At 38.0% G+C, this 27,601-nt stretch overlaps 1 protein-coding gene across 1 annotated transcript in view; it reads right to left on the reverse strand.

Moving 5' to 3' along the window:
- Positions 1–25,087, reverse strand: part of TYR (tyrosinase) — a 50,569-nt gene extending 25,482 nt beyond the window's left edge. Inside the window, exons 1-3 of the mRNA XM_071571586.1 lie at positions 24,251–25,087; positions 14,260–14,476; positions 5,478–5,625 (exon numbers count right to left, since the gene is read on the reverse strand). Of these exons, the coding sequence (XP_071427687.1) occupies positions 5,478–5,625; positions 14,260–14,476; positions 24,251–25,069 (1,184 nt within the window). The 5' untranslated portion in view covers positions 25,070–25,087. The remainder of the gene's footprint in view (positions 1–5,477; positions 5,626–14,259; positions 14,477–24,250) is intronic.
- Between the last annotated feature and the right edge of the window lie 2,514 nt (positions 25,088–27,601).

Raw genomic sequence — 27,601 nt, forward strand, 5'->3', positions numbered from 1 at the left:
AAAAACAGTGTAAAAATAAGAAATTTTTATTTTGACATTTCATGGGAGTGAAAAAAATCAAATTTCCTCTTGTTAAAGCATTTTTCCAAATCACTTTTGCCATAATGCCTTTTTTATTTTTTTGTATTATTTTTTAGTGAAAGAAGGAAGTGGTCTTAGCATATTAAGTGGTGAGTGTATTGAGTGGTGAGTATATTGAGTCCACAAGGACTGAAAGTGTCCATAAAGGTAGGTTAGGCAATGCGGTATTGCTGATATGCAAATAAGGATGTGTAGATTTTGAGTTCTAATATATTTTTTAACAGATTTATCTATACATACTTTTTAGTTTAGCACTTTACTAATAAGCAGTGTTAGCATTTTATTGTTAGATTCTCAGATAAGAGTCTGGCATTTCCTAAGCTCCCAGCCTGCTGCTGAAGCAGAAGGGGTTATTTCAGCATTCTACATAGGAATCTGCGACAGGTGATGTTACTGCATAGGATAGAGACATTTGCCTTTATTAAGCAGAAGTTGTGTTTTTTTCATTGGGCTCTGAAGCTGATGCATAGGAGAGTTTCTTCTGCACCCACTTGGAAGTGTCCATATATGCCATTGGCTGTATATGAGTGTCTCCAATCCCTGTATGACCTTATCCTTGGCTTGGATTACTTTTAGCAAGAGTGCATGTGAACACACACAAATACACATGCACACCTCCCACACCTGAAGGTTTTATTTCTTTAATGCAAGATATCAGTCCTCTGTGATAGCAAGCAAAACAATAACTGAAGCAACAAGACCAGAGTACAGACGTACAACTGTGTCCTGTCATTGCCATTTCATACAATTGCAAAGGAAGCTATTTTTTTTCTCCTGTTGCTCAGGTTCCTTTGGTACCTAAGAGCCATATTCAGAGGCCAAGAATATGCCAGGTACTGCAGAGACTAGTGCAATGAAACAGTCCTTTTATGACAGAGCTCATAACATAAACACAGGACAAGGGACAACAAATAGATGCAGACAGATAGGAAGTGGACAAGTCACCTACATAGCAGAACTGCAATGTGAAGGTTTTGGCTCCCCAATGTCTGAGCTTCTCTTCACATGTCATGTTGAAAGGAAGAACAGTGACTGAATCTGTGGATGTGCAGGGTGAACAATGCCCAGCCATGAGTAGCATAGAGAGACTTGTCTAAATACCAATCAGATTTACAATAGAGATTGGTATAATGAACATTTTGGAGGGCTAAGTGACATCCTTTACAATGAAGAGGTGATTTGCGGAAGGTCAGCGAAGGGCCTTCACAATACAGACCAGTTGACCTGATGAGAGGAGAGCAAAGAAGACGTAGAAGGGTATGGACAGTGAGGAACACCTGGGCAGAGCACTGAGGTAATGTAATGATGGTTGTAGCAGTTTTCTGATCTGTGCAATTACTCATTATAGCTGGAGAAAACAATTCTTGTAGAGGTGGCATCACTAGAACTGAAAATATGGGTCTAGCTGCAGTCTAACATGCAAATACTAACAAATAGTAGATTTTGGAGATGCAAGAGACTGAAATCCTAAACACTATTGTATCTCCAGAAAATTAGTACTAAATTACTTTTTCTAAAACCAGGGCCTTTGGAAGTCATCCACATTGTTACAATAAACCCTGCCCAATATTGCAGAACTTAGAAATGAGATTAGAACTGAGGTCTTATTGCATTAGCTGCTGTACAGCTATAAAGTTGTATGGCAACTTATATTCCCCATTGCAATTTACCTTTTCTGAGGGACACTGTTGGGATGGGGTATGGAAATCACGAGGAGTAGAAGTATGAAACAAATGAAAAGAAAAATAAAAGAAACATTCAAAGGACTGAAGTGCAGGGAGAACAGATGGAGCTCCTGGCTGTAGAGAGAGAGGGCCTGAAAGATTCAGCACAGAGGAAAGAGTTCCTTTTTAGAGCACAGAAAACACCCCAGTGAGCTCAAGTGGGACTGTGGGCCCTTGCTTTCACTGCCTGTGCAGCTGCTCCTTCCAGCTTGAGTGGGTTGACTCCTCCCTTGTGCTGACTCTAAAGCATATCTGAATAGTAAAGAGATTTGCAATTAAGAGAAATGCTTCAGAATGCTGAAAAAGCTCTTGTTGTTACTGAATATATATTTTATTGCATCTTTTTTCTTTTTTAAGTCATTCAATTAACAGTTAATAATTTAGAGGATGGTCACCTGCTTTTACCAAGCACAGAGATTTGATCTTTAGGTCTTCTAGCTAGCAAATAAGAAGGCAAGGATCTTGATTAATCATTGCTAAGAAAGCTGTTGCCTGGGTACCTTCATGCTTTTGTGATGCTGAGAGGGAAAGACCTAAAAAACCGGAAGTGTTTGTAATCCAATGCTTTTCTTTTTACCTGAATGATCTCAGCTGCACCTTTGCTTTGTCCATCGTTCCCTCTTTTTGTTCTCAGGCCCAGGCAGGAAAGGCTGAGGGACAGCAGATGGTAGGCTGACTGTTGCTCAGTTTGGAAAGCAGCTCCTAACATTTGGCTCACACCTGTCAGCAGACTCCATATACACTTGTTTATCCTCCTCTGTACCATATGTTTCCATGCAAAATCAGTTTCTATGATCTATTGCATTATTCCTATCACTCCTATTATGGTTGTCACTGAGCATTTCACAGTCATTAATACATTTACCCTTTTGCGTAGGCATCTAATATCACCCACTGTGCAGATGGGATCCGCAGCTCCTCAAAAGTCTCATTGAAACCAATGGGAAGGAAACATATCTCCAGGGGCTGAAGGTATGGGAGAGCAAATTGCATGCTCAGTTCCACCCAAGAAATTTGCAGTGAAGTGAGGAAATTCCTCTTTTGGATCCTACATGGATGCTTGAAGTGCTGGAACATTCTTGATTTCTAGACACAGAGCTGTTCCCTGCTTTTGCAAACCCAGCAGAACTGTGGTTGTTGGTGCATAGTCTTTCTACACACTTTGCCAGTAAAACCCCATCTTGGAATTCTCCATGTTCTCACCAAGGAACATGGAAAAAAGATGCTGTCCTTGTCACAATGTACAATTTAGAAGTTAGTTAAAAGCCCACTGGCCAAATGATAGCAATCAGCTCAAAAATGTTCTGTCCAAATGACAAAAGTTGATAAGGACCAAAAAATGTGCTTCTGCTGCACCGGTAACTGGTTTCTCCTGCTTCCTCTGTTCTTTGTATTCACAGAAAATAACTTCTTTTCAGCCCTTCTGATTTAAAGTCTATGTAGGAGAGGAACAGAGTTTTTTAAAATGTACTGTATGTACCTATCAGTCACCTACTTATTAATTATAGATAAAAGCATGATTAATCTGTCATGGATAAGGCTGCTAAGTAACCAAAATCATACTAATGCATTTCTGTCGCTTATACAAAAGGCAGCATTATTATCAGTTTTCACATTCATGTGTACTAAAGCCCATATACACGGCAGCTGCAGAGCACTGGTGATGTTCTTTCTGCCACAGAAAGGAGGAGGTTGCATCATGCATATCTGTCTTGCCCCTACAGTGCCTTGAAGTGGTTTATTTCCTCAACACTAGAATGATTTAATGAGGTTATTATTGCCTTTTATAACTGATACCAACTACAGTTATGAGAATTTTTCCAGGGACTCATAATGACTACAACTGAAATTGCTCTGTGGAGTTTCATGCTGAGGGGTCAGCATGAGGACCAAGATGCTACTTATGCCCTGCAATGAATGAGAGCTAAGAGTTGCTTAGGTCTTATACAAGTGTCAATGTCTAAGGAAAACAATTCTTTAGATATGGCACATCATTATTCTTTCTCTTCTGTGTTCCTTTTCTCTGAATATTCAATTGATCCCCTTTTTAATAGCCTGGATGTTGGAAAGTTAATTTCCAAACGCCAAAGTCGAGTTTTGTAACCACACCTGAAACTCTCATGCATCCATCCTGTTGAACAGCCAATACATGGATATGCTAAATCACAGCTAAGCTACACTACTAAAATTTTAAAATGTCCTGAAGAAAATCTTTTCACATAAAATAGTTTTAAAACTGACACCTCCAGAAGACTAATTGTGCCCTGTGATATTAGGACCAGAAGACAGGTAGGTCACCCATTGAATGAATCATTCCACTCATACTTGAGTGACCTGCAAAGACTTGATGCCCTATTTCTGGATATTTAAAGTATGAAGGATACAATCATTAGACTCATTAAATATATATGTATCATCTACATATAATGTTATAGAAATACATAAATATTTTATTATATATAGATTTAAGCTATATTAATTTCCCCCCTCCTCTTATGTATTAAACATATACGAGGAGAAAAAGCCCAACTTCAGTTTTGTCTATTTACGGCTACTAGCTTTTTTGGTTAAATAAGGTAAAGTTTCCTGTAAGAGTTTTGGTGTGATCTGCCTGAAACTAAAGAACTTCACTGTACAATGATGTCTGCAAGTTGTAATTTGCATCCCTCAGTGACCCAAGTGAAAAAAAAATTGGTTTTTATCTCAGTAAGCACCTTGCTGCATTCAGGCAGAGTCTCAGTCAGTAGGTTTCTGAGCATAAAGATTTGTGGAACAGTCCCAAAAGTTTGTCCAGGGTCATAGTTATTTTGTCCTAAGCATTGCTTTCATCAAGTTACAGTCAGTGTAGGGGGAGAACGTAGAAGATTGATAAAAAATTATAAACTGCTCCACAACAAGTGTTGTTTGTGAGGCTTTTAAAGTTATTTACTTAGATTTTTATTTTAATTAATCTTTAATCATCAGAGTTTGCTGTAAATGCAGTCCAGTGTAAATTTTTGGTAGCAATTAACATGTGTTATACTGACACAGAAATTTTTAAGGTCACTATTAAATCTTGGAATGCTGCCCTTAATGTAGGAATTTCATTATTTTCTTGCAAAATTGCGCTCCCCAACTCTTTCTTATTAATAAACATGATACCTTCTGTTTGCTTTCCTTTCATTCTGCACAGATGTACTCTTTCATCAAGAAACAATCACAGTTTTGTTTGTCACACTGAAATATGGTTTCTTTCTTCTTTATTTATGAATAGCAGGCTCTGATTTTCTTTATGGAATAGAAATTAAAACAGCCCTGACATTTAGAATGTAAAGGAATTGCTCCAACTTATTATAGTTGTTTTAAAATGAGTCACACACTTTTGATCCAAACTTCCTGACATGTACATCCATATATATTAATCATTATGACATCATTGAAGAACTATTTTTATCTTGTTAATAAATGCATTTGTCAACTTGTCAAGTTATATTTAATCCAGTGAACATACAGATAGGTTAGGAAAGACATGTGCTTTCAAATAATAGCAAAGCTCACTTCTGCATGTCTGAAAATGTTGTGCATGTAAAGGCATGTAACATCTTTGCAGTATTGAAATGCAGGTGTAAAGTACACTGTAAAAAAAAAACAAACACAAAATTAATTACATTTACTAAGAAGAATTAAACCTACCTGTCAACAAATGCGTGATGTAATACAAAGATAGGATCATTTGCAGAGCCTTGTACTTGGGACATGGAGCCGTTCATGTAGATGTGAAGTGCATTATGCAAACTGCTTTGCGATGGGTTTGATATTGCAGTCTGTGGATCAGCAAAGCCTGTAGATTCAAGAGGAAACCATATGCTGATATGACAATGTGTATAATTATTTTTCCAGTAACAGTGAAGATCAAAGTACCTACTTTCACTTAATTTACATTCAGCTTTTTAGACAAAGGCTTAGGAAAACATGTAAAAGGGGGCTAATATATTTCAAAGGCATTGCAAAGATGACATTAGAATAAGCTAAATCAAAACTCCTACCATGTAGCTAATTCAGCATGTCAGCAAATATACTGCTAAATTGTTTTATATTTTTAAATTTCCTTGTCCATCTTGTCTGGCTGTTAAAAGACAACATAATCCCTATAGACATTTAGGTGTGTAGATTTATTTATGTTGGGAAAATATATTCACTTTATTTTCATTTGTGATCTCTGTACTTATAGGTTGCTAAGATAAAGCAAGCTATTTTATCTCATCATATCCTCACTCATTTATTAATGTTCGTCTCTATAGAGCATGTTCTTTTATTGTTAGGAGCCAACTGAATGCAAGCTATAATCTTTATGGAAGGATTTGCAAAGTAATGAATAATCTTTCATGGTCAGACTCACAGAATGGAAATCTTTGGATTGCTGTTATTTTGGAGGATGCCTAAAAATGGGTTTTGAGAAGAGCTTACATGGATTAGCCCCCAAAGAGGAAATACTGAAAGATGAGTCTCTCCCTTAGTTTTTCTCTTGGTAGTTTGTCGATACCTCATCTCTGATGTTGGTTTCTCTATTCAGTGTCTCAACAGCCAAGGACTCCTAGTAAAAGCCAACTCAACCACCTCATCATTCTCTGGAATTTTCACACAGAGTAAAAGCAGAAAGAGATGTCATCCTCCCAATCTGTTTCTGAACCTGATGCTAGTTCTGCTATTTAACCCATGACACAAAATCTCCCTGATCTGTCTCTTTTATTTAGTTCCTGAAGATGTATTCATCTCAGAATTTCTATAAGCTGTAGGATGAGGAAGCATAGTGGAGTTGCATTAAAATGTCTTCACAATTTAGTAATAAAATAAAAAGGGCTGTGAACAATATGGACATTGTGCTGTTCTTCAGTGTTTTTCCAATATCATTGCAGTTTATCAGGTCTACAAGGTGGGGAAAAGAAAAATCTTAACTTTTATCTTTGTGAAATTCCTTATAGACTTTGAATACTTGCTTTATTTACTTATTTGGACCAAGAACTAACATTTGAATGAGAATAAGTAATATACTTTTGGAGTGATTCTCCCAACAGTCCTTCTGTTTCATGCTGTGACTCACATCACAGGACAATTTCTGACTTTGCAAACTGGATTCCTTTTGGAGAAAATCTAATATGTACCAGCTATCATTGGGAGTCCAGTTCAGGGGACTGAACTACAGCTACTACAAAAGAACACCTTCCCTTTCGAACCCCTCATGTGTAACATGGAATTCAGGTTCAGGCTACCAACTGTTTTGCTCTGAATTTGTTCCTCTCGAAGTCAGACAAAATATTAATTGACATGTGGCTAGAGTTGGCCTATGACTGGAGTCATATTCTGAACTTGGAAACCTGAGTGTTGGATTGAACTGGGACTCTGATCTTCTGTGTGAAATGATAGCATTTCTTAGTCACTCTAAATTCCCTCACTGGGCTTTGTCTTGTCAATTAACTTCTTTAAACAAGGGAAGAGCATCTGGCATAAAACCACTGATATTTTTAATAATAATCAAATCATAACTGTGGCACCTAGAAACCAGGATATCATAATAACCATCCACCTTTCTGGTTGTAATAGTATGACAAAACTTTTGAGAAACTCACAGAATCACAGAATGTGCTAGGTTGGAATTGACCCACAAGGATCATCCAGTCCAACTTCACAGGACTAGCCCCAAGAGTCACACCATGTGCCTGAGAGTATCATTCAAAAACTTGAACTTGGTGCTGTGATTATGTCTCTGAAGAGTCTGTTTCAGTGCTCAACCACCCTCTGGACAAAGAACCTTTTTCTAATATTCAGCCAAAACCTTCTCTGACAAAACTTCAGGCCATTCCCTCGGGTCCTGTCACTGGTCACCACAGAGAAGAGACCAATTCCTGCCCCTCTTCCTCCCTTCATGAGGAAGCCAGAATCGAAAACGTTGTTAAGATAGTTGGAGGAGGTAGAGTTAGCTTATCAAGAAAGTAAGTTTTCAATATGGAGTGAGTCTGGATTTAGGAAACAAAGAGGAACACATAAACATTTACAGATAACTCCAGACCTTGAGTACATGAAATGTGGACCAGTATTCTTTGAAGAGTCTGCTTGGTGATATAAAGAGCAAAGGACATAAACTCTCAAAGAGAGAATTCCTCCACCTGCCTTGCCTCATGCAGTGCCTTCCTCCCCCATACATTAACTGCACCTCATCAATCCTCCTGTGAACTGATTTCACTCACTGTTCTGGCTGTAAACTACCCTGGAGTGTGAGATGTCAGGTTATTTTTCCAGGCTACTAAGTTACTATATCTCATATAAGGATATGATGAGAACCAGTGATGGTACCAAAAAAAGGGAGGGAGAGCAACTGACTAATGGGTGGAGGAGACTGCAGCGAGCTGTTAAATCATCTGGCCAGTATAGAAAGCTGTAACATTCAGACATCCTTTTAAACCGTCATTTAATTATGGTGCATTAGAAATAGTTATCAGGGCATACATCACTGAAGCGAATTTTCCCCAGAAAAATCACAGGTTTAGGGATTCATAAACCTGATTCTGCTTCTGTTCATAGCACTGTTAATCAGCAACAGCGATGCAGTGGATTTGAAGTAGGTTCACTGGACCAGGCCAAATTAAATCAGGTGGGATTTAGACCAAAGTTTATTATAGGAGGAGCTAACGATGCCACTCAAAATTGGCGCTGCCTGACAGTTTTTCGAATGGTATATATGCAGTTCTCATTGAACATGCAATTAGGTCAGATGTATGTCTTTTAATAGACTATTTAATAATATTAACTGTGGATTTTACCAGCTACTAACAGAGACCTCAGAAGTCTATGTACAGTGAAGTCCAGAGCTTTATGTGTTGAAAGCAGGTAGTTTCCTCAGTTGCTCATTTGCCACTGACTGAAGCGCTGTAACTGCACTTAGCAGCACATGTGCAGAGCTTGGAAAGCATTAACACCATTCACTGCTACAGAAATGGAGGAACCATTCCAACAACCCTATCTCCTTTGATTAGCTTAGGGAACTGCTCAATATCTCTGGCATGCGTACATAATTTAGGTATTTACAACAGTTTTGCAGGTGGTTTTCTTGACCGCAAAACATTTTTTCTAACAAAATAAATTTTCATTTTGTATGAGTTTCTAGGCCAGTGGTAAGGACAGCAGGTACTTTAATGGACAAATTCTGCTTTGTATGTTGCATGTTGATAGGATTGAGTACACCCTCAGTCAGTTTGCAGAGAACATCAAGTTGAATGGGAATGTTGATCTGCTGTAGGGTAGGAATAACAGAATCACAGAATTAGGTTGGAAGAGACCTCCGAGATCATGAAGTCCAACCTATGACCTAACACCACCATGTCAACTAGACCATGACACTAAGTGCCATGTTCAATCTTTCCTTAAACACCTCCAGGGTGTGACTCTAGCACCTCCCTGGGCAGCCACTTCCAATGTTTAATCATGATTTCTGTGAAGAAATTAGTCCTAATTTCCAACCTAAACCTTCCCTGGTATAGCTCAAGACTATATCCTCTAATTCTGTCACTAGTTGCCTGGGAGAAAAGGCCAACCCCCAGCTGATTGCAACCTCTTTTCAGGTAGTTGTAGTGAGTGATAAGGTCACTCCTGAGTCTTCCCTTCTCCAGAATAAACACCTCCAGCTCTCTCAGCTGCTCTACATAAGACTTGTGCTTCAGAACTTCATCATTTTTTTTGCCCTTCTCTGAACTCAAGGAAGGCTCTTCAGATTGATCTGGACAGCCTGGATTGATGGGCTGAGGACAATTGTACAAGGTTCAACCAGGCAAAGTGCTGGTTCACAACATGAGTGCTACAAGCTTGGGGAAGAGTGGCTGGAAAGGTGCCCAGTGGAAAAGGACCTGGAGGTGCTGGTCAGCAGTGACTGAACATGAGCCAATGTGCTCAGGTGGCCAAGAAGGTCAATAGCATCATGGCCTGTATCAGCAATAATGTGGTCAGCAGGACCAGAACAGTGATTGCCCCCCCGTACTCAGAACTGGTGAGGCCACACCTTGAATCCTGAGTCCAATTTTAGGCCCCTCACTCCAAGAAAAACATTGAGGTGCTGGAGTATGTACAGAGAAGGGCAGCAGAGAAGGATCTGGAGCACAGGTTTATGGAGGATCAGGTGAGGGAGCTGGGGAGTGTTTAGCCTGGAGAAAAGGAGGCTCAGGGAGGACATTCTCACTCTCTACACCTACCTGAAAGAAGGTTGCAGCCAGGTGAGGGTCAGTCTCTGCTCACAGGTAACAAGCAACAGAATAAGAGGAAACAACCTCAAATTGCCTCAGGGAGAGTTTAGGTGAGATTTTAGGAAACATTTCTTGACAAAAAGAGTGGTCAGATCAGGCTGTTCATGGAAATGGTAGAACCACTATCCCTGGATTTTTTTAAAAAAAATGGATATGGCACTTGGAAATATTGTTTCATAGTGCAAATGGTAGGTTAATCATTGGACTCAGTGATTTTAGAAGTCATTTCTAGTCTTAACAATTCTGTGACTTTATGATTTAGTGGTGGACTTGGCAATGTTAAGTTTATGATTGGACTCAATGCTCTTAAAGGTCTATTTCCACCTAAATGATTCTATGATTCTCTGAGTCCAGCTGAATTATACAGTTAGTCCCATTCTCCCTGGGTATTACTTTGTTCTTTAATAAGGTTTTCACATTTTAGAGAAGTTCAGGTCAGATAGATGCATCTACTTTAAAATAGGAGGGAAAATACAAGAATTTTAAGGCCATATCCTTTCAGGTCTTTATAGTTAGTGATGTTCTTCTAGCTTATGTTCATGGATTTTTTCTGCCATTGGCAAATTCACAGAAAAGTTTTCGGAGTTAGATCTTACATATTTTCTCAAGCAGCATTATTACTGCAATCCCTCTAGAGCGAGTAGCTGCAAGATCTGCAAAATTTGACCTAGGGGACCAGAGTAAATGAAAATTTGTGATTATCTAATTTAGATCATGTCATGATCATTTTTTTTCTTAAAATTACTCTTATAGAGTTTCAATGTGGTCTGTGCTGGATAGTCTTTCTAGTTCTCTAGTAATGACTCTTTGCAACTTGACCGCACTTTCTTAGTGTGCAGCATAAATTCACCTAGAGGTTGAGGTTTGAGTGGGGTGAGGATTTTGGCTGTAGGCAGAAAATTTTTCAATTAGAAGTTTCCTGTTGGAAAACTTCATTTTGAGAAAACTTTTTTCATTACCCATTCTATATGGATCGCTGTGAAAATACTGAGAAAAGTTTTCCAGATGAAAATCTCTCATTTCAGAAAAAAAAAAAGAAAATGTCCTATTAAAATGAAATTACATTTTGAAATGTTTGATGTTTTATTCCATTATTTCATGACAGAATAGCAATAATAATACATAATTATGACAGCCAAAGGAATGCTATGACATAGCTTGGCTTGATACCATTTGTCATGAGTTAATTCATGAATAATGAAAGTGATGTAGAGTTGTAGGATTTTTTTTAATGTTTTTTGTCACTTTTTGCAAAACATAGAAGGCATTCATTTTCATTTGAAATTGCCATGAATAAACTAATTTCAACTGTAGAATCTTCTCAAAAAGAAATTGTAAGTTTTTCAGTCATTTCTTATTCTTTGAAAGTATCATTCAAGGTGTTACACCAAAACTGAACTGAACAAAAAGCCAAACTATTTAATTTGCAGTAAGTTAATTCACTTCTGATCTTACCTGATGCATTTATGCTAGGCTGAACTTCTGTTCTCTTGTATCCGTGAAATTTCCAATCAACACAGTTCCCCAGTTAGTGCCATGAATCAACAAATCCTATTTAAAATAATTGCTTGCAGGGGCAAAGTGTAAACTGCTTTTAACTTGTTTTTCATTCAAAGCAGAATTTGGCCTGTCCCAGAGTGAGAGGGCAACTCATGCACATGGCCTCATAGGAATGGGTTTTTATTGAACAATTTTGACCTTTGTTGTTTGTGTCATAAATTCTTCAGTGTCATAATTTCTGTCTCTGCAGCAGCATTTCATGTTAGTCAAATCAGAGATTCAGCCTGCATTGTTATGATCTGCTCATATTAATGCTGATAATTGCTCCTTTGAAAGATAAAAGTTTTTGTCTTTGTTCCAGTACACTGAAAAAGGAAGAGCATATAGTTTTGCCCAGAAAGGGATCTCCTATGTGATCACAGGTGTTTTGCATTACAGAACAGAAACTGAGGAGTGAATCTCACATTAGTGTGAATCAGGAACTTCTAAATTACAGTCATTGCCTTGGTTCTGATCACCTTTCACAAACCTCGAGTAATTCCAATAAAGTCAATAGACTTACTTTGGATTTTCTTTGGATCTAATTGTGATTAGAATTTTACCTTAGTTGTATTGGCACAAAATTGTGCAAATAAGTAAAGAAGGATTGAAAAACTTTTTGATTAGAAAAGGAACAAAATATTAGGAACTATAATGTGTTAACAGGCTTATAAGAATGCTGTCATGTAGAAGTGGGCACTGGCACAATAAATGGAAGTGGTCAATTTAAGCTTGGAATCTTTATACAACAGAAAACTAAGCAGGCCATTTATAAGAAAGGAATTAATGCAATATGAGGGGGAGGTTGGAGGAAAAATTGATTTAAAAACTTTTCACAATCTTTTTCAACATTAGCAATGAAGTCTTGACTTCAAATTGCAATTCAGTATATTGCTAGCTAAATAAGTTAGTTGAAAGAAATGTTTGTGGTTCTGTGGTGTAAAGCTGAATGTTGAAATAATTCAGGTTAAAAAATAAAATTTAAAAAAAATCCCACAGAGTGTGCCTTTGCTTTTGCTTACAGTACCAGTAGCATGATGGTAGATTCTCAGTATTTCATGACATACTTATTTCTTTTACTCCACTCCTACTACTCCACCTTTTTCATCTGTTCACATACTTTATTAGGTAAAATGTAGGTGGACTCTACAGTTATGTCACATTTTTCTTTCCTATACTTCATGTTTCTGTTTTCAATGACAGAAAGCACAGCTATGTCCAGAGATGGAGTCAATTGTTGCCTGAATTTCTCGTCATTTTTAGAAAGGAACTGGTTTACGTTTCCCAAGAAAGCTTTATGGCATTCCCCACTACATTATGACTAAGATTGAACATATTAAAAGCTTTGCTTTCTTAGAATCATAGAATGGTTAGCATTTGAAGGGACCTTAAAGGTCATGTTGTTCTAACTCTTCTGCCATGGGCAGGGATGCCACTCACTAGATCAAGTTGCTCAGGGCCCCATGCAACCTGACCCTTACATTTCCAGGGACAGAACATCCAGCCCCTTTCTGGGCAACCTGTTCCACCTTCACTCTTTCAATTCAAAACCATTGTCCCCTCTCCTGTTGTTATTTATCGGTATAATGAAATCCCTCTCCCTCCCTGTCATAAGCCCTCATAAGACACTGGAAGGCTAAGCCTTCTCTTCTTCAGGCTGAACAACCCCAGCTCTCTCAGCCTGTCTCCATAGAAGCGTTGCTCCATCCCTCTGATCATCTTCATGGTACTTTTCTTATCTTCAGTCCAACTCCTATATTGCATTGTTATGCCCTTACACAGTTCCTTGCAAGCCTAAAGCTCTGGGACATCAAAAGCAGATCACATTTAATTCACCTGATATATGATACTGGAGACATATTTATTTATAAATGTACATTGTGTTATCCTTGCTTATTAGCAACTTTGCAAAATTCAAAAGAGTTCAGGAGACAGAAAGTGAATAATTTCTTTCAGTAAAGAACCGTTTTCCTAATTTAGCAAATTAGGAAAATTCAAAACAGGTTGCATAGATAATTAAGATAAATAACTAAGTGCTGGAAATTATACTAAGGGTCAGTTTTGAGGGCTAATCTATAATAATCTCTGTTATTTAGAGTTTGGAAAGAGTTCACAATGTAAGACTGTGGATATAACATGCCAATCGTCAGCATCATCTTTCACCCTTATGTCCAGCCTGGTCCCTGGCAGACTGAATTCCAGGGCAAACCTGTGACATGGCCATGGTTATGCATGGTTATGCACGTGCAGATTATTAGGTGACCTCACTTTCTGCAGTGCTCTTTTGGTTTTTTGTTGGGTTTTTTATTTTGTGTGTGTGGGGGGTTGTTTGTTTGTTTGTTTGTTTGTTTGTTTGGGTGTGGGTTTTTTGTTGTTTTTTTTTTTTTTTTCTGTGCCTGGTGCTGACTCTAGCAGGAGACAGGGTCTCTTAAAGGATGGATTTAGGATCTGATCTATTCTATTGTTTCTAGCTTCTTATTGACTGCCTTTAATGTGGTTCTTTCTGTTGCTATTCCAGGTGAAAGCATAACTTTTTCTTTCTTTTTTCTTCATGGAATCAGTTCAAACTGCCCAGTGATTAAAGACTCTAGCCCCAGAGAGAATCAACAGAAATGGAAATGGCATAACAGAATAAAACATGTTACCTTCCAAAGTGTTTCGGAAACTGTAATTAGCCATTTTATCCATGGGTCCAGATTCATACTGAGTCAGTGACAGGCAAAATTCAACATCAGCTGAGGATGGGAGCCTTGGGGTCCTTGATTTATCATGGTTTCCAGGATTTCGCCTTAAAGGCCCCTCGCTTGTGGCATTGCATAAAGCTTGTTGGCTGTTGTACTCCTCAGACCGAGTACAAATTACCTGTAACAAAACACTTTTTATTAGAAGAGTTGCAATTATAAAAAATAAACCCAAAAGCAATACTTTGATTATTTTTTTAAAAGCAAAGAAAATGTATAATTTAATGTTTGTTTCAAGAATATATATTAATTTTTATATTTTCTCTGTATGATTTTAATATAAGCTGGCCATTTTATAGAAAACACCCCTCTACTACAGTGCATGTTCTAAAGTATCTGAACCTACTCAGTAGACTAAGGCATCAAATCTTATCTGTGCTCTCAAAAACTCATTGAGGTTAAATTCAGTATTACCCACCAATGCAGCAGGACACAGAGTTAAATCTGCTGCTGCTCTAAATTCAGGCCTTTTGGCTTCAGCAGACTTCTGAATGAAGCCACAATGACAGATTTTTCTTGCTTCACGGTAAGAGGGGGAAATGTTTTCTTGAAATATATATAAAAAATCCTTCATTATGAAAATATCTGTCTGTGCTTTGTCAGTCTAAATGGGCATCTACTTCTACTATGTCTCAATGATACTACATGTACAAAATGGAAAAAGTTACTATTGTACTTCCTAGAAATGTTCTAGAGATGAAACATATTTTACCAACTGAAATACTGTAGTGATGGGTATTGACAAAGGATCTTAAACAGAGAGATAGATACAGATATAAAATGCTATCAGAATCCAGCATAATTTATATAAATATTCTCAGTTCACAGACAAAATCCAGTTACGATGGCAGAACAAGTCATTATTGACCAGATGACTTGTAGAACACGTCAGTCCAGTTTGAGACTCCTGGAAGAACAAGATAGTTCAATATAACTTCAAATGGTAGTCACCTAATTTCGTCTGAGTCAAGTTCCTTCACATTTGCCACAGGTTGAAATTGCCCTGACAGACTGTAAGTGTCACTACGGAGCTGCTCAGTATGTTTTTAAGGTGCAGTAATTTATTTGCAACCAAAGGATATGAGTCTTCTGATCACCATAAGTTTTCCTAGTAACTATCACTGCATCCGCTGCTTCGCCAGAGAAGCGATTAAAATAAGAGTAAAATAGTAGGAGGATTTTTTTCCCCCCATATTCTGGTGGAGTAAAACTGCAGGGAATTATGACAAGACCTAACGTCTATTTCTACTTTCTATTCAGAACTTGCCTGATATGGAGTCAGGATGAACGGTTGAGAAAAATATAATGACACACAATGACAAGCAGAAGATGAGACTAGAGGGTTTTCTGGGTGTGTCTATTGTTACAGTTGGTGAGTCTATGAGAATGAAACAGAGCAACAGTGGCTCAAAATTCCCAGAAGTTTTTTTATATCCCTGGCAGGTGAGACTAAGGCTCTGTACCACACTCATTGTCTATTGTTTTGTTTTTCTTCCAAAAAAACCCCCAAAACAAGTAAAACTTCAAACCACCAGAGATTCCTTCAAAACACAGGACTCTGCAGTTAGCAAGTAATCAATGTGGTTAATGAGAAGTTTGTGCATAGAAAGAACAGGTCTCATTAGTGAGTGAGACATCATAAGGGAAAAAACCTAACACTGATACCTTAACTTCTTTTATCCTTAAGGTATATTTTGTATTTCATGGACCAGAACAATGGACAACAATCATCTCTGTTTTGAATGAGGGGCAGAACCTGAGACTTCTCTGTTAATGAAGGAAGCAAGTAAGAGATTCATTTCACCAGTACTAGCCATGTACAAATCTCCAGATTGAAGGAACACTTAAGGTTAGTCTCTGCAGTCAGGAGAGAGAGAGGCATCTCATGAGTGTGATTCAGTCCTCCCAAACCTCCTGGTAAGTGAGATGTACTTACCTCTAGGGGTGCCTTACTCTCTCTATTGACTAAGTCAATGAAATAAAATGAGTAAAAAAATCAATGCAGAAACTGTCTCTGGACTGCAGTTAGCAAGGGAAGGAAAATTAAGAGTGTTCAACTTAATACTCTGCTTTTGCATTAGAATGGGCTGAATTACACCCTGGAGGCACAGATGTGCCTCTGAAATAACTAAAGATGGAGCCAAAGGCAAGTTACTTTGCTGCCAAGCTAACTTTTGAATGAGTGGAAAGAGATGAGATGAATCCTTTTGTAAGTCATTTGACAAAAAAGTTCGCAGAAAATGTTTGATGAAGCTGGTGATATAACATGGAGTTCTGAAGAATTTTGAGTTCTTAAATGATAAATATGCTATGACTATCAATATCATGAACAAATTATTCTTATCTTTTTTTGGAGTAGATAAGAAAGCTTAATAGAGAAATTCATCCCTGGAGACTGCTCTATTAGCTGAAATCTGCCCTAGTCTGTTAAAGCTCTTAAGGTACCCTTGGAGGCTTAGGTAGTTGGCTAGCTGAGAGTTTCACATGCAGATTCCCCCCAGAAGCTCACCTAGTAGGTCAAGATTGTACCTCTATGAGGGGTTGAGGTCAGGGTTCTGCCTTTAAGGAGTATCTTCTAAGAATTCCCACCAAAACGGGAGAGGTAGTGACAGGGAGAGACCTACAGTTATAAACAAAAAATGTAGCTACAGTGCTGTTTTTATGATTCATTTGTGTTACTGAGAAACTTTATTCCATTAGAAGGAAAATAGGAGAATGATTCAGAAGACGCTCTAGTAATTTCTTTGTTTATAAAAACTGTGTCCCTAGAAATGCATTAGTGAAGAAGGCAAATGTCTTTGCTGGTGAAGTTCAACCCATCTCTCAGTTGTCACTTGGCTCACAAACTACCTACATGTGGATTTTCTATTTAGAAATCTCTCCTATAGGCTTTATCTAGGCTTGTATCTTCTAGGTTTTCTGTCCTGCCATCTCCTATCTTTCATCCTTTCCCCACCACCTGGGGGATATATCCCCATTGTGTCTGAAAAGGAATCACATACTATCTTCAAGACTGGGTTTTCAGATATTTAGACAGGAAATCTTCAAGCATGAGTTCAAATATATCTCTAAACAGAGGAACTTTCCCCTTTGTCCTATTTATCTATTTCAGTGGGATTTAATGTAACTGTTCATGTCATAAGGCTTATAAATTGTTAGAGTGTTAATTTATTCTATTTATGTCTCAGTGTAGCCCTGATTAACTGTTTGTCTAACCAAGTGCATCCTAAACAGAATCCAGGTGCTACAACATAGTTGGTAAGTCATAGTCAAGAAATCCCAATATAAGTGGTAGGAATGAAAATGCTTGTCTATAACCTTCTGCTAATTTTTTTTCTTTAACTAAAAGTTAAGGTCTACTCACAAAATTAATGAGGATGCTTTTCAAGAAAGATTTAATGTAGGTGGTGTTATGGGTCTATTCTGAAACTCTGATTTGCTGTTTTATCAGTCATATGATGTATAAGTGATAAAACAACAAATATCATTAAAATGGTTCTTTTTGAATGTAATCTGCATGAAGCATACATAAAATGGGTCACATCATTGCCTTCTTTTTGTTTAACAGGAGTACTTTCTACTGGAAAGATATTGGTTTAAAACAGGACTTTCCGCTCCCTTTCAGAACACTCCTCAGCAAATTTCTCAGTTGATCCTGGATAAAGCTTCAAATTTCAACTGCAGCTGCCTTCATAAATTCACCAGCTCCAGAGAAACTGTTAGGAATATATTCCCAAGGAAAAGCTTATGTAAGTAGTGAGCAGAGGAATTGCCAGTAGATGGCAGTCCAGAATATACCGCTTTGCTTCTGGACCTTGTAGCACCCAGCAAAAATATCCCTCCGTGCATTGCAGTGGAAATCTTGAGCACAGCTCTTTGGAGTGTTTCTTAGAAAACAGACTTTAAAGGCTACTGTCTCACACCTTTCACAAAAGGGAAACCCTTTTCTCTTTTAATTTGCAACTGCTTGCATAGGCCAAGCACGGTGCCAAAATCAAATGAACTGCATCTTCAGTGATGTTCAGTCTTTTAGTCTGCTGCTTTTAAATTCAAAGCTTTGGGGGATTTTTTGACAAATTCCTCGGGGCTACCTTTTGCTTATTTGATCTGTACTCACAGAGGCATTCAATACTGTTGAATACTATAAATTCAATATATACCTGAACACTTGGAAAAAGGTAGTTTTCTACAGTATTGAAAAAGGTGCTCACTTACAGACTGATCTGAAATTCTGAAGTTTGTTGGGGCAGCACAGCTGGTCAAAGTGCTAATTTCATACCTCTTTTTCCTGTAGAACTGATCTCTTGCTCTGCTTCTCTTCTGAGCCCACTGAGCAGAGATCTGCTCCCTCTAGAAACTATACCAGCATATTCACACTGTGTAATGTTCCAGATTTAATAGCCTAAAAAAACCACTTCAGACTACAACCATAGGAACCACTTGTATTGCTGATGTATGATAGCCAGAGAGATGTGATGTGGGCACTTCATGGACTTCCTTGACACAACCCCATGTCTCTGTCCTGCATGAAGTTTAGACTCCTGAGCTGGAGCCTTGGGTCCTGTTATGCAGCCAAAAGATATTTAGCACTGATTCACTGTCTTTCTCCACTTATTCTCACATCTTTCCTTGGGAATGGCATTAAAGCACAGCTCTCACACTGGATTTAAAATATTTGGCAGTTGTAAAGAGGTTTAATTTTTACTCTTTGTTTGGCTTCATTAGGACCTCACATAGTTTAATCCTAATTAAATGGTATCCAGAAGCCATTTATACACCAAAGTAGGAAAATGCAAGGAAATTCCCAGAAAAGGTGCACCAGAAGAAACTATATTTTGGGACCTTGCTTTTATAGGTAGAGCTTTGAAAGATGTTGTAAATATAACAGAGCAAAAAATTTTAAGAGATAGTGTGTATTTATATCTGGTTCTTCATTTATTGCTGAATATTGGCAGGAACAGAAAGGTAAAACAGGTAGAGGACCAAACAAAAAGAGGATTTGGAAAGCAAAGTTTTGAAGAAAATCTAAGAAACATCTTATGCAGGGATAAGATAATAATCTTTCTTCCTGTTATGTTACATGCATTAAGTGGAGGAGCTGTGAAACTCAAGCTAAAAGGAGATGAGACAAACATGAAGTGACAGCACTGAAACAAACCCTGAGCCTTCAAGGTATTTTCTCAGCCTTCAGTAAAAGCTGTCTGAGTTTAATCCTTTTGCTTGGAGGCAGCCCAGAACTGGAGGGTAACCTATACTCCATTCAGCACCTCAAAATGGTGCTGGGCTGGAGTAAAAAACTCTGTTAACAATTACTGCTGAAGTATTCATTTACACTTTCTGGTTTGATAGACTGTGATTCCCTGCTCTCCAGCTGTCTACCATGAAAGCACTTAGACACGTCTCTCCACACAGACATGGTAGGTTTCTTTTTCTGGCAAATTATTAACAAAACCCCAATTTTCATGAAATTCCTTAGCTATTAATTTACACACCTGTGAAGGTGTATATTATTTTTCTTTTACATGACATGACTCCTGAGCAAGCATGGTTGTACACTAGCAAACAGCCAAGGCACCACAGACCAAACTCCACTGTCACCCACTCATGCTCTCAGGGATGGTGACTTACAGGGACAGAGAAAAGCTGAGGATACCTGAGTGGCTGCTCCTACTAGGCACAAATCCTGATACCCTTGGACAGTGGTACTGATGTGGCACCTGAAGAGGTTCCTCTTTCTAACAGGAAATATTTCAATTTTATAATCCTTGCAAGCATATAATTAGAGACTAATCTCCATAAGCTTTTCCTTTACAGTTACTTGCTCCATTTGGGCTGTTGCTTTTTAATGTACCAGCCTGTAACTGGCACCAAAACCTATTAAGTTGCAATAAAAAATAAAGTCATTAAGTTCATGGGATCCTCAGGTATCCACAAGCATATGCAAGTAAGATTTTGGCTGATTTAAGAATCAAGAAGTGTTGGCTTCTGGTGTTTTCATGTTTTTAAAATTTCCTGCAATTTTTAAAGATGAATGTAAAATAATGCTTCAAATGATGCTGTCAGACTATTCAGCAATGCAACTCTCTGATAAGCTGTGCTTAGAATTAAATAGCTGTGTCTGAGTAGCTGAATTTCCTATTTCTTATGAAGTCATATTTTCAGGTAATGGATCTAAAGTACTGTCATTATTAGTTCAGGAGCATTATATCAATTTTCTATTTGTGTAACTTTTTTCTCTTTTGTAGTAGCTTTGTTTTCCTGGTTCTGCAGGGCGACATGAAATGAAGTGCTAAGGGAAATTCTTCATGCTTGCAACAAAGAATTGGCTGTAGGCTTACACCAACACATCCTCCAACAGCCAGCTCTCCACGTTATGCAATTACTTCTCTCAACTCACAGGAAAGACAAAATACAAGGGGATGCAGTTGATGGTGTTACCTGCTTACCACAACAGCAAACTAAAACAGCATTTACATTCTATGACTTATTTTCCTCATCATATGTCTGGCATACTGTGGAGATTCCCTAGCTCTAATGTTAACTACCAGAGGAAAGGTTCTACTTTTATTTGCAGAGGCTTTTTATGCATTTGCAACTCCATCGACTTCAATTATTTTTTCAAAATTAGTTCTGGTGCAGAGAAGAATTTCAACTTCTATTATTTAGAATCATAGAACAGTTTTGGTTGGAAGGAACCTTTAAAGGTCAGCAAGTCCAACCCCCTGCCATGGGCAGGGACATTTTCAAATAGATTTTTGTAGCAAATCCATTATCTTGAATAATTGTAGAAAGGGCACTAAAACAAAAAAATTCAAAATGTCGTAGAAGATCTCCAATTCCCATATAGTTTTCCATTATTTCAACATAGAATTACAAGAATTGGTAAAGCATTAGTATGCAACACTTTAATCATCACAAACTAGTAACTGAACACATGAAAAAATCCTTCCCACCTACCCTTCAACATGAGCCAAGCAAAGAAACAAAACCAGTCAAGATTCCTGATAGCCTTGCTCATAAAAGAGTCAGGAATCAGAAGTGTGACTTAGATGACAAACATGAGAAAAATGTGGCTGGATAATTCACTCACTCAGTTAAGCGGTAACAGCAGCATGTTGAAGAAAAAGTAAGGTGAAAGCAAGAATTTCAGCATGTATCCATGGGTATCTGTGTTGTCATGGCAACTCCTCAATGGAAAAAAGTATTTTCTCCTTTCTTTGGGATTAAAAAAAAAGAGGGTTGCTGTTCTGCAAATAGGCACTTTACCTTTTTTAAAAATAAATCTATAACCATTTCCTAACATAGCAGGCATTGTTTTGTTATGCTTTGGAAAGACACTTAAAATTCTAGAAAGGACACCATATCATTGATGTACTATTCAAAGGTTTCTCTTGCCCTCTTTTCATTTTGAATGCCTGTTAAAAGCCTAAATTCCTTCACATTTCTGGATCCTCCTCCTTTTTTTTTTTTTTTTTGTGCTGTTTAGCCACAGAGCTTGGATAATCAGCATATTCTGCAGCAGATCTGTGGCTGTTTTCCGGTTCAAGCTAAGGCTATTTTTGTTCCCTTTTGATTTTCTGGAATGATATTCTGATCTCTTACTTTGTGCTACTTGAAGGAACTGTATTGACTGTCATTCTCTACTAAGCGATTTTTAAAATTTGCATTCAAGGCTAATAAAAAAAAAATCAGTTTCTGTTTTATCTTTATCCCAAATTCACTGACTAAAAATGCAGATCTGTTCAATCCCTTTCATTCTTTCTCTAGTTAAGATTGTAGAGCTATACATAGACAGAAGATGTTAAAGTGGAATAATACCCTTTGAAGGTAAAGTTATCATAGGTTTATTTTGGCAATTTTGATAAAAGTGTAACATTTCCAGAAGTGGCTGAAAAACATAAATGATAAGCATTTTTGGAAATGACTTGGAAGACTTCAGCAAAGGGCTTAGGTGCTCTTACATACATACAGTGATTCTGAATGTGTTTTAAACATAGCATAATTTTTATTAATGCGCTCATTAAAGTTATAGCAAAATACCTCTTAAAGCAACTTGTTTCATAAAAATTTCTTTATTTTCAGAATATATTAGTGAGAAGTTATAAACATAGCTGTTTCATAAACATTTTAACTGCTACTCATAAATTTTCTGGGTATTATTACCAGGATGGAAAAATCTTAAGAATTTGGATATGATTAATAAAACCTTTGGAAAAAAGAAAAGAGCTAAACACAACTATCTGACACCTCCAGGTACTAGTAACTTGCTGATTCTTTCATACTACTTGCCTCCTCCTACCTTGGTTGTCTCATCCAATATACTGTATTGATAGCTTCACTTGACACGTGTAACCCTTGCAATTTTGGTCTCATTTAATCCACTTTAACATTTGTACTTTTTGCCCAGAACTGTTTATTCAGCTCAGTGCAGAACAGCATCAGAGTCACTTCTTTCTGATAATGCAATCTAACTAATTTAGTAGAGCTCATCCAGATGTTAGAAATGAGCAGAATCTTAGAAAATGGGATGAAAATACATGCTAAAGGCTGTACCTATCTTATGGCAATACCTACTCTGGTAAATTAAATGTGTCCAGGAAATTTCTCAGGCACTGAGGCCAAATGATATAAAATAATCTATGTCTATGTCAGTAAAATCATTTTAGTCTCCCAAACAGGTTGTCTGTATGCAAACCTTCTCCTGGGAATGGTCCCTGAAAAGTACCTGTCTGACTTAGAAAAAGGCATGCCAGACAATAACCTAAAATAGTTCTGTTACAGTATCTGTAAATGCTTGAATTTAGAGGCACATACGCAGCCTGTATTATTCAGAGGGCACAAAACAAGACTAAATACAGCACAACCAGCCCAGTGAGTCCAGGTGGCTGCTCTTTTGTAATGCCAGAACATCCCAGAGCTTCTTGAATTTCTATCTCTTTCTATTAAATCACTGAAACTGCCCAACCTTCATTTGGGCTGTTGCTACAGAAATAAATAGAACAAGGATAGATTTAGACAACATAATCATAGACTTCAGCAGCAGAAGCGACTGTTGCTATTGTCATGATGGAGTGTGTCTATCGACGCTAATAGACCTTTGTCACTGTGTTTTAGGCAATGTAGCAGTAATAAGCAAGAGATAAAAAACATCTAGAAGCTCTCAGTGTTAGAACAGCACACTATAGTTCAGCTATATATGACCTTTATCACTTATGTATATATGTAATTTCACCTTGTTTTACAGCTAATTTTCAGTGCTTTTAAGTTGCAGGCATCACTATTTTATTTACCTCTTAGTTCCTTAGAGCATGAGAGATTATTTCTTATATTTCTTCAGCCTACTGAAGTGAATTACACAGCTGGTTCTTCTGTTCTGTATAGATTTGGTTACTTGTTTCTTTATTTGTTTGTTTGTTTAAAGTTGAAAGCAGATTATTTTAATTTGATAGTTTTTAATTCTCCGATAGAGGATTGAACTGGGAGAAGTGTAGAGAAAACCCTCTGCTCCTATTTCTATCATTCTGTCAATTGTTTTGCAATGGTTTTGTGCTAGAAATTTATGTACATAAATGCTACTTTTTCTAACATGACTGCTGCACCAGACCCAAGCATCTTTAATTTACTAGAGGTCATGTTTGAACACAAAGGCATAACTTTCCTCCTTCCATTTTACTTTTAGGTTCTTGATTAAGCAGCCTAAATCCTACAGTCAAAAAAGATATGAAACAAAGAGACAAATGAATAGTTTTAAATGAAGATTAGGTCCACATAAAATCAGATTTTCTCTCTGGTATTGCTTACTTTATCTCCAGAAACATTTAAGGGAATGCACCTCATCCAAGTGATTAATATTGGGAGGGATAATTCCCTTCCCCTCCCCTTGGTCTGTTCTTACCTGCCACGAGGAGAAAATTGATGCTAAGCTGAGTAAATTAGGGTTGGTGGGATGTCTGCCACCCATGTATTCATCAGTGCAAACCCCACAATCCTCTGCATCTCGCCAGTCCCAATAGGGGATGGTGAAGTTCTCATCACCTGTTATCTTCTGGATCTGACGTTCCCACATCAGCAGAAAGGCCCGATGCCAAGGCAGAAAACCAGGAGCTTCGTGGGCAAAATCAATGTCCCGCCACACATTGGACCCCCCTAAGAGTGTGTCTCGAGAGGCGTAATAATGCATCCACACAAAGAGATCGTACACATTGATGTCTCTGAACATGGGGTTGGAGCCATTGTTCATCTGAGTATACGTGCCAGTAGCAATAACATAGTCCTGGCTAGGGATGCTTTTTGCCAAGTTAAGGTAGGCAAGAAACTTGTTCTTCTCATTGATAGTAAGCTGGAAGATGTTTCTTCTTGTTCTCAGTTGCCTTTCAGTGCAGTTCACCCCTGAGAAACCAAACTTGCACTCTCCACAGTTGAATCCCATGAAGTTGCCTTGACATCTACATGTCCGGTTGTAAAATACTGACGGCCAGTCCTCTCTGTCATCCACACCTGAAAAAGGGAACTGCGGTCCCAGTGGAGCCTGAGAGAGAAGGATGTTCTGGCAGGACCCTCTACTGGAAAGCTGCCCACAAGGGGACCCATCCCCATCCCAGGGGGGACAGCACTCTTTGCTCAGCAAACTCTGTGTGTTCGCACAGACTCTGGGGAACTGCCCTGTGGACGGCTGAAGGATGAGTAGCAGAAAACCCATGGCAAATAGCAGCATAGTGGCAGAGCAGCAGGAAAGTATCAGCATTATGCTTCAGTGCATAGAGTGCTCTCTCTGGCCCCTCCAAAGTCCAGGGTGTGAAAGAAATTCCTCTCCTCTGCCAGGAATGCTTCACTGCTGACTTCTGCTACAGTGCACCCTCCAATGTCCTTCCCCATTCCTACCCAGATGCATTTACAAAAAATACACTTCAGGGTTAATCTGATTATCACATGTTCTAGGTGAAAGCCAAGTGACTTTTTCCCCACCCCCTACAAGTTTCAAAATACAGTCCTTTATTATAAACTTTCGTCTTCTGCTTAGCACATGATTGCTTTCCTCTGGCAATTGGAGAAGAAGTAAAATTAAAGTTTGGACACAGAAACAATTGTATGTTCTTTGAATTCCTGCTTTGATTATATGCTTTAGAATAAATGGATTATTAAAAAAAATTTAAAAAATAATATGATCAGAAGAATATGATCAGTTTTGATCAGTTACATAAGAAGCATAGTGAACCTACAAATGGGGAAAAAGGGAATTTTGGAATAAACTACGTTTTTTAAACAGGAAGCAAACATAAAATGTGGGCAGATGAAGTGTCAGTATAGAGCAGAACAAGAATACACAGTTTGGCTTGGCATTTTTATATTTCAATGTAAGCTGCCTTTCCTGGATCAGCATATGGCAAAGGGGAATGAGGTAAGCCATAAACTTTTCATAAGAGAGTAATTTTTTGTTCTCCTAGTACTGATAGCACTTTCACAGCTAATGACACAAAGAAATCTGCACAAAAGTATTCTCTGCAATTTTATGGGGAATACAGCCAATTTGCCAATAGATTTTTCAGAAAGCACTTTGAGCAGCTGTCTCTGGACCAGGAAAAAAAACCCTTGACTCCTGTTTCTACCATCAAGCAGTTTGCAAACACCATATCTGTCTTCTTTACTCAATATGTTGCTGGGCAGTCTCCAGACCACCCACCTCTTTCCTTTTGTACATTAGCCTGAGCAGAGCTAACTGAGCTGCATGGATAGATCTAGAAGTTAGACATTCTTTGAAGTTGCTCCTTGAAGCAAGGGGGTAACAGTTGTTTTACTGCTGGGAAAATCAGACATGAATTAGCCACTATTTTCTGTTATTAGGAAGAATGGTTTCCTTGGGTTTATTTTTTACTAAAAAACTTTGTAAATTATTTCTTTGTGCCTGGAAGAATCTCAGGAGGGTAGGAGCAACATATGGGCAAATGAAGTGAGAACTTCACAGGGAAACAATGCCTTTTGCTGGGATCAGCAGGTCATCACATGACCATGCTGAGGAGCACGAGGTTCTTTAATCCTGTTGGCTTCTACGCCTCAGGTATTCCAGGGGATTATCACTGAATCCCGCTGCCAGGGAGCCTGTGATGGGGGAGCCAGGAGCAAAAAGGGCAAAGGGAAAGGATTTGCTTTTTAAAAAAATATTTCTAACCACAGTCTGATGTTTACTACTCTTTGGCTGATTCCCCTGCTTTCCGTGTTAGGATTGTAAAACATTCTATCACAGAAATGTTACTTGTTGGATTTATTTAATTTTCTATGTGCCTGTCTGTTCGGGGAACCTCACCATTTCATTTACTGTTCCTCATCCATGGATGTTAGTGCAAAAATACTACATGTGAGAAGAGACTCATCTCTGAGGATAACAATATACATTATTTAATTTTCACTGAAAAGCTACAGGGATTGGAAAGACTTGAAGCAGAGCCTCAGAGTGAACCAGAAAAGATCTCAAATATATCTTTAGGCAGGTAGTCATACACATAAATACATTTAATACCCTGTTTTTATATTCAAAATAAATTTTATGTAAATGTTAAAAAAAAAAAAGAATCCAAGCATCAAGAGTAGTCATATGATGAATTTCTGAAGCAGCTTGTTAACAGAGGAATTCCCTGTGAAATTATGTGAATGAGAAGTTCTGAATGAGAAATGTGACCAAGGAGCAGCACATGCCCCTCTTGACCTACTATTTAGCAGAGTCCTGTTTTGAATAACTGTCAGTGATTCAGACAGCAATTGGGAAACCAAACTTTCCATATATCAAGAGCCATAAAGCTTCAATGAGTAAGAAAATATGTGTTTCTATTCCCACATGTGATTATAAACTCACTGAAAGATAAGACAGTCACGCATTACATGCTGCACATGGGCAAAACTCTCTTCATTAAAAAGTTTTTACAGGACTTTCTCTTGAGGTTCATTGAAATTTTCTTTTTCTTTCTTTTTTTCTTTCCATTTCTCTTGTGCTTCTTTATTTCATTTTTTATCTAACTCAACCATCATATCTGCATGACATTTGTGCCTAAGTTGAATTTAGTCTTTTTGGCTGAGAACCCTTTCCCATGTGTTCTGCCACTAAGTTGACACCACCTCCATTTCTTACACCTGGCTCTCCTCATTTAGATATGGGCCAAGCATTATTACTTTAAGGTACACAAATACTAGGTAGACCATAAGATCAGCATGGCTAAGGCACATCACTTTCTGCATCCAAGAACATGAAATACAG

Source organism: Pithys albifrons, chromosome 1 (assembly GCF_047495875.1).
Source record: "Pithys albifrons albifrons isolate INPA30051 chromosome 1, PitAlb_v1, whole genome shotgun sequence".
NCBI lineage: Eukaryota > Metazoa > Chordata > Aves > Passeriformes > Thamnophilidae > Pithys > Pithys albifrons.